This window comes from Myotis brandtii, unplaced genomic scaffold (genome assembly GCF_000412655.1).
Source record: "Myotis brandtii unplaced genomic scaffold, ASM41265v1 scaffold560, whole genome shotgun sequence".
NCBI classification, from domain to species: domain Eukaryota; kingdom Metazoa; phylum Chordata; class Mammalia; order Chiroptera; family Vespertilionidae; genus Myotis; species Myotis brandtii.
The window spans coordinates 328028-335310 of NW_005370081.1; the positions used below are offsets into that span (position 1 = coordinate 328028).

At 57.4% G+C, this 7283-nt stretch overlaps 1 protein-coding gene across 1 annotated transcript in view; it reads left to right on the plus strand.

Moving 5' to 3' along the window:
* The window catches only part of ZMIZ1 (zinc finger, MIZ-type containing 1), a 181133-nt gene that overhangs the window by 146685 nt on the left and 27165 nt on the right, over window positions 1-7283 (plus strand). The window contains exon 7 of the mRNA XM_005878445.2: window positions 1051-1195. Within this exon, the coding sequence (XP_005878507.1) occupies window positions 1051-1195 (145 nt within the window). The remainder of the gene's footprint in view (window positions 1-1050; window positions 1196-7283) is intronic.

The following is a 7283-nucleotide window of genomic DNA, read 5'->3' on the forward strand; positions in this document are numbered from 1 at the left end:
CCGGGACCTCCCGTTGGCTTCTGCGCAGTCTCAGCAGTTCCCCCATCTGCTCCTCACCACAGCCCTGGGAGGAAATCAGGGCAATAGTCATCACTCCTCTCCCCTGCAAGCAAACTGAGGCCCAGAGAGGGTCTGCCAGCTCCTTCAGGTCACACAGCAAACTGATGACTGCCGAGCCCTCCTGACTCCTCACTCCCTCCCCAAACCTCGGCTCGCTCTTGCACTTTGGAACGACTGACCAGACATGCTGACCTTGAGGGTGCTTTTGGCCCCTGGTGGCCACACTGGGACAGTGACGGATGAAAGAAAATGGGCACTTTCCTACCCTGTTAATTAGAGCTGCTTTGCTCTTGGTTTTCAAGGTGTCTCTAAGGCTGGATGTGGAGGGTTCCCAGGCCTTCCTGCCTCTGGTGCCCTTGGGAGACTCTGGCTTAGCTCCCACCCCACCCCTGGGCAGCCCTCTGGCCTGGGAGTCCTCTGTCGTCTCCAGCCTTGTGCCAGCAGCGCAGGGCCCGTCTCAGCTGTGACCGAAGCTGTGCGCACACCTGCTCAGGGAGCCCATGGCCGGGAGCGGTTCCGTGGAGAATGGTGCAGGCACTCCTGGGCTTGTCCACAGGCTCCAGGAAGCTCTGGGCTTTGTCTCAGCCTTGTGGTTTGGGCTCCACCCCACGGGGAGAAGCCTCGTCGAGCTGCTTGTCCAGAGTCTGGGGGTGGGCTTCACTGAGACGCCTGGGGGCGGCTGGCCGTGCTGTTTGGCTCCCCCTGGTCTCCCCTTGGCATCGTCTCTGCCGTCCCCTCCACCATCTTGCCTCTCTTCTTTGCCGTTGAAATCGGCCCCCCTCTGAGCTGCTCCTACAGCCACAGAAGCTTTTCAGGGGGGTGTTAGTCCCACTTTACAGGTGAGAACACTGAGGCCTCCTGTGCAGTCTTAGTGACCCTCCTGGTGTCACACGAAAGTGGGGAGCGTTGCTAACACTGGGAGAGTGAGGTGGGGCGGGCACGTCACGGTGGTGGCCGAGGTGACACTAATCGTCCTCTCTGTCCTTGCAGCCCTGCTGTCCTCCTGGTGCGAGGAGCTCGGCCGCCTGCTGCTGCTGCGACATCAGAAGAGCCGCCAGAGCGACCCCCCCGGGAAACTCCCCATGCAGCCCCCCCTCAACTCCATGAGCTCCATGAAACCCACTCTGTCGCACAGGTGAGAGGGCAGTGTCCCCAGGCTGGGCCAGGGGCTGCTTGGGTGGTAGGCAGGCTTGGCCTTGAGGTTCAGGAGGAGGAAGGTGCCAGGCTGACTGTCGGGAGGCTGCTCGGGAGCAGCCTGCATAACACGGGCTTGGACTGCGCAGGTCGGTTGAAAAATCCCTGTCAGTGGACCCGCGCAGTCCAAGCCCACGCTGTTCAGGGTGACCTGCACTTTCACAGGGAAGATCAGCGCCGGTTTTGACCATCCTCCTCCACACCTGTACTGAGTGACCTGGAGGAAGCAAGCTCCTTTTGCCTTTTCATAAGGAGACGGTGGGCCGGGTGAGCGTGGGGACCTGGGATGTTCAGGATTTGGTGCTAGCAGGTGCCTGGCTATTTGAAGATTCAGGTCCTGCTTGAGGGCTCTCAGGACAAGCAGACAGGAGAGGGTGAGGAGTGCCCGGAAGCTTGGATGCCCAGGCTGTTTTGGGAACTCTGTGACTTGGGTTTCTGTAGCTCAGGTAATGCAGTCACGCCCGTTACAGGCCACAGAGGGCAGAGGAGGGCGCCACAGCACCAGGCTGTGGTTGGGGCCAGTGCCTCCAGGCGAGGCCCCCCCTGAGGAGGTGTCAGAAAAGGTCAAGTCACTGCGGCCCCGAGGCGGCCCTGACGGTGCCGGTGGCCAGGAAGAACCTTGAGTACCCACAGGCTTGGGTAGAGCTTTAGGGTTTGGGAAGCAGCATTTGGACTCGCTCCCTGTTTGGTCCTGACCACGGAGCTGTAGGAGGTGCAGAGCCCTGCCCAGGAGAAGGGAAGCCTGGAGAGGCCAGCCCAGGGCAGGAAGGGGCTTCGGCCTGCGGCCAGGCAGCAGGACCCCTCCCAGCCCCTGCACTGTGACCCGGACTTGACGCCAGCAAACATTTCTGCCTTTTGCTCCCGGATTTTTAATGAGTGGTTAAAAACGCCATTTGTGATTGACACATTGTTGGTATGCAAATCAGTGCTGCAAAGGTAATTAAAAGCCTAATAAATCTTGTTTCACTCTTAATTTGATTACAATCAAAGCCCGAAATTGCTGGGGAAGACTCTGAGGCTGAAGGGTGCCACCTCTTCCAGGTGAGGGGTGTGTGACCCCCAGAGGAGAGGCTCCTGGGCAGGACACTGGTGCTCCCCTGGACCTGGGCAGGGCACTGGTGCTCCTTTTGTACCTGGGCAGGGCCCTGGTGCTCCCGTTGAACCTGGGCAGTGTGCTGGTGCTCCCCTTGAACCTGGGCAGGACACTGGTGCTCCCCTGGACCTGAGCAGGGTGCTGGTGCTCCCCTTGTACCTGGACAGAGTGCTGGTACTCCCCTTGTACCTGAGCCGTGTGCTGGTGCTCCCCTGAACCTGGGCAGGACACTGGTGCTCCCCTGGACCTGAGCAGGGTGCTGGTGCTCCCCTTGAACCTGGACAGAGTACTGGTGCTCCCCTTGTACCTGAGCTGTGTGCTGGTGCTCCCTTTGAACCTGGGCAGGGCACTGGTGCTCCCCTTGAACCTGGGCAGGGCACTGGTGCTCCCCTGGACCGGGACGGGGTGCTGGTGCTCCCCACTGCAGCAGGTTGGGGCATAGGCCCAGGAGCCAGGCTGACGGGCGTTGACTTTCAGCTCTGCCATCTTCTAGCTGGGTAACTTTGGAGCAGTTCCATAACCTCTCTGTGCCTCAGTTTCCTCATCTATAGGAGTGAAAAAGCAGCAGCACAAGACCTACATGCTCGTCACCAGGCCTGCACACAGGGAGCCCACTGGACTAGTTGTTATTCTCCCAACCCCAGCCTGGTGACATCCGACTCTAATGTGGTCATTCGTGGTCAGCTAACAAAGAAGGGGTCTTATTCCCTTGGTCATATCACACCACCTTCACCACTTTCATTTTTAGCTGTTTGCACACCTACCTAAAAGCTCAGTTTGTAATTAACCCTTCTTCTTGCCCCCAGAAAATTTAAAAAAAAAGAAACAGTAAGTGAAAGGGAGATTGAAGGACTCATAAATCCTGCTCCATCAGTTCCAGGTTGCCAAAATGCACAGATCTTTTCCTTTCCTCCTTCCTATTCAAAAAAATTTAAGGCCCTCCAATATGCAGTTAGCTGCACAAGTTCCTCTCAGCTTCACCGCAGGGAGGAAAAAAGCCCCAGTAATTGTGATGATGGAGAGCGCTGTTAATGGTTCCCCTAAATTAAAGCGGGTGGGGACTTTGGCTCCTCACTGCCTTGTGTTTCATTAGTGATAACACTACAGCCTCGCACAGAGACGGGGCCAGTAGAGCTGGATCGGGGAAATTCATTAGGGTCTGACAATGCCCTTAATCGGAATTCGTTATTTCTCCCAAATAAAGTGGCTGTTAGAAGTGCAGGGGAAGAAATAACTCAGCCCTCCTCCTCTTCCCTCCTGCAGACACTGCCACGGGAGTTACCCATCCCTCCCTCTTCCTGGGCTTGACTCATTTCCCACATTTAGCAAACACCAGTCACTGCCCATGGAGCTGGCAAACACACCTATGAGCCATCTACTCTCACTGCAGTGTGAAGAGCTCTTTATAATATATATGAAAAAGGTGCTGAGGGAACCAGGAAAATTCCCTTGGTCCTGTTTAGGAGAGTCACAAAAGGGAATATCCAGGCTGGGCTTTGAAGTAGAGGTAGGAGTTCACTAGATAGAAAAGGGAAGACGGAGGAACACGAAGGAAAGCCTCAGAGGCGTGGAAGATATGTCCAACAGTCAGGAATGATAATAATGCCTCCTCCCATGGATAGCATATTTGCCAAACTTCCAAGCACCTTCAGTGTATCATCAAGTGATTGCTCTACAGGGCAATCAGGCTGGAGAAAGGGAGAGAAAAATGTAAGTACAGTTGAACAGGGGCTGTCCGCCAGGCACTGTGCTAAACTTTACCTGTATTTGTATGATTCATCCTAGGAGAGTGTTAGTCCCATTTTACAGATGAGAAAGTTGAAACTGACTTAAGTAACATGCCCCAGATCATAGAAATCACCAGGACCAAAGCCAAAACTCCCCAAAAAGTTAAGTTCAGAGCCCAGATGGGTAAGCACTGTCCTGCAAGGCCTCCCTGTGCCATTTGAATGTTAACCTCAAAAATGTTAAGTCAGAGCCCTTGAACGTTGGCCTGTAAACTGAGTTCAGGCCAAAGCTAGTGATGTGATATAGAAAGTGTTGTTTTCCTGGGACACTGTTTGGGTTTTCTCTGCAGCCTGTCTTTGAGGCCAAACTTTACGTATCCTCTGTCCCTTCATGCAGGGGGGCTTCCCAAAGATGACGCCCCGGGAAGCCCCCCGAAGCTGTCCCGTTCTCGGTCATCCTCGCAGCGCGTGCCTCCTTGCATTGTAGCCATCTTTGTAGGGGCAGCTCTGCCTACTGGATCCTAAGCCCCCTCAGATGGAGGGATGGGTGGGCCTGCTGCGCCCTGGCCCTTGAGCTCACTTAAAGGAATGAAACAAGTTCTAAGTGAAAGTCACTTCACATTGTCTCTGCGTGTAGAAGCCACTACATACATCATAACAAGAGCAACAATAACCGCAGCCAACGGTTTTGGGGTGCCGAGATGTGCTGGAGTCAGTCATTTTGCCTTACACATGTGGGCTCGCTTAATCCCCATGACAACCTCTGGAGGGAGGGGCAGTACCGTCCCCATTTTACAGGTGACACTGAGGCACAGAGAGTAGTGGCTTCGTTCACCTCCCTCTGTCCCTCTTTCTGGAGGGCAGGACCGCCCACTTCCTGGGTGCAGGCGCCTCTGGCCACAAGTACGTGTAGGTGGTCGGCAGTCAGACTTAATGCACGGACGCTTTCGTTCATTCCCGGCTGCCCTCGGAGGATGAACACGGTCGGTGCTGTTTCTCCCTGGCACTTTGATTAGCAAGGGCTCCTCAGTCCTGGCGGGTGGGCAGGCATCTTGCCAGGAACAGGGAGCCCGAAAACTCTGGGCTCCTGGGCAGGGGGGCTCATGCAGACCCCAAAAGCAGGAGGAGTGAGTGGACATGGCCAGGGCTTCCTGAAGAAAGTGGCCTTTGGAGGAGGAGGATGAGTGGCATTTCTCAGGATGGGGACGAAGCATCCAGCTGGGAAGAGGTACAGAGGTGGGAAAGCAGCTAGCTGCCCCCTGTGTTAGAAGGCGCTTGGCAGGAGAACACCGCTGAGATTGCACGCGGCTCCTGGCACAGGTGCCTCTGCAGGAGGAATGGGATTTGAGGCAGTTCTGGCTGCAGGGCTGTGGCTGGGGCAGCTCAGACATGAGACCGGGTCTGGCTGGATCAAGGATGTGCAGAGCTGGGCAGGATTACTAGGCATGGGGTTCTCGGATCCTGGGGGCTCGGACCTCCCTCCGCCCAGTGGGCAGCGGGGAAATGCCAAGGACCTCTGGCCTGGGCTGAGCATGTCTGCTGGTGAAATAGGACTTGCCAGGGGGAGGAAAGGAGCCTCGGGACACCCCTCCACACACACACACACACACACACACACACACACACACGTCTTATCTTTGTCACCCTGGGCCCCCTCTCATCCTGTAGGGCCCAGGAGCCTGGCTTGTCCCTGATCCTTGGGCACAGGGACAGGGCAAGCCCCAGTGGTGATGTCTGGGCAATGGCATTGGCAGGGCTGAGTGCCGTGCCTGTGGGGGCGAGAGTCTTCGCTGTGACAGCAGGAGCTGTCTGCCCAGGAGATGAGTCACAGCCGTGTTGGTGCGGCTGCCACTTCTGCTTCTGCAGCAGGTGCAAGTGGAGGCGAGCGAGTCCCCGAGACCACCCCTGTGTGTGTGCCCGTCTCCTCCCCCGGTGTGCACAGCAGCCTGCCAGCGGGGCTCGTGCATATGCACACATACGTGTCCCTCATACACATGCTTGCCCACTGGTGTGCGCCTGGGCTCTGGGGGAGCCTACCAGCCAGACAGTGGAATGCCCAGTTTGGGAACATGGGCTAAGTTTGCTTCTCACCGAGTTTGGGGTAGAGGGGGCGAAACAGGAAGGAGCCGGTTTCCGCCCACAAGGCCCACCCACGGAGCGGCAGGCAGGCAGTCGGAGCTGTTTGTGGGCCTGTGAAGGATCCTGGCGAGCAGGGGGCCTCCCCGCTGAGGTGGTGAGGCGGCAGCTGCTGGCCTCTGGGGCTCGCCCGGCTTCACTTCCTCAACCTGCAGGTGCCATGGCAGACGTCAGCCTGCCCGCGGGTAGAGCTTGTGGGGCAGGAGACCTGGAGGGAGAGAGGACAGACCCGGCTTGTGCTCTGGGCAGTGGCTGGGGGTCCTGAGTTCCATCCAACCACACCCAGGACGGAGGCCCCGCATGAGAGGGGGTCCAGCGGCTTCCTCGTTGTCGTGGGCAGGATTACCAAGAGTGGGGCTCTCAGATCCCAGGCGCTCTGGCCGCCCTCTGAATGGCAGCCAGATATGGACAGAGGAGGGAAGTACTTCCCAGCAGGCAGCCGCAAAGGCCAGGGACCTCGGCCTGGAGAGCAGAGGTTCTTCCGGCCCGGCCGCACCGAGGAGCGGGCGCCTTGCTCACTTTCCTGTGCTTCTCCTCCCGCCTGGGTTCTCTGGGTCCCCAGTCAGCACCCCCAGGTGTGTGTACTGTGAGCTGTGTGTCCCCTTTGGCCTGTGCCTCTGGGCCTCGGCCCCTCTCTGAGGACCCCTATGGTGGGGGTCTGGCCAGTAGGGAGCAGGCAGGAGGGCAGGTCCCTGAGAGCAGCTTCTCTCCCCATTCTCGACCCGCTGTTTTCCCCGGAAGTCATGAGTATGCCTGAGTCTGGGTCACTTTCCAGCTCAGAAAGCCTCCGTCTGCATTCTCCTCTGACTCACCTCGGGAGTATTGCCAAGGCCTGTGCTGTTCGAGCCTACCTGACCCACAGTGAACGTGCACATTACACTGTGACCCAGGGCGCATCTATACTGACAGTGAAATCAAGACATAAGGTCAAGGACAGCATTCAGGCTTACCAAGTGATCTCGCTCGATTGCTTTGTGTTGGTCCCACCTTTTCCCCGGCCCCGTTTGATGTCATGACCCACTCGTGTTTCATGACCAGCATCTGGAAAACACTGAGTGGGTGGCAGTGGGGGT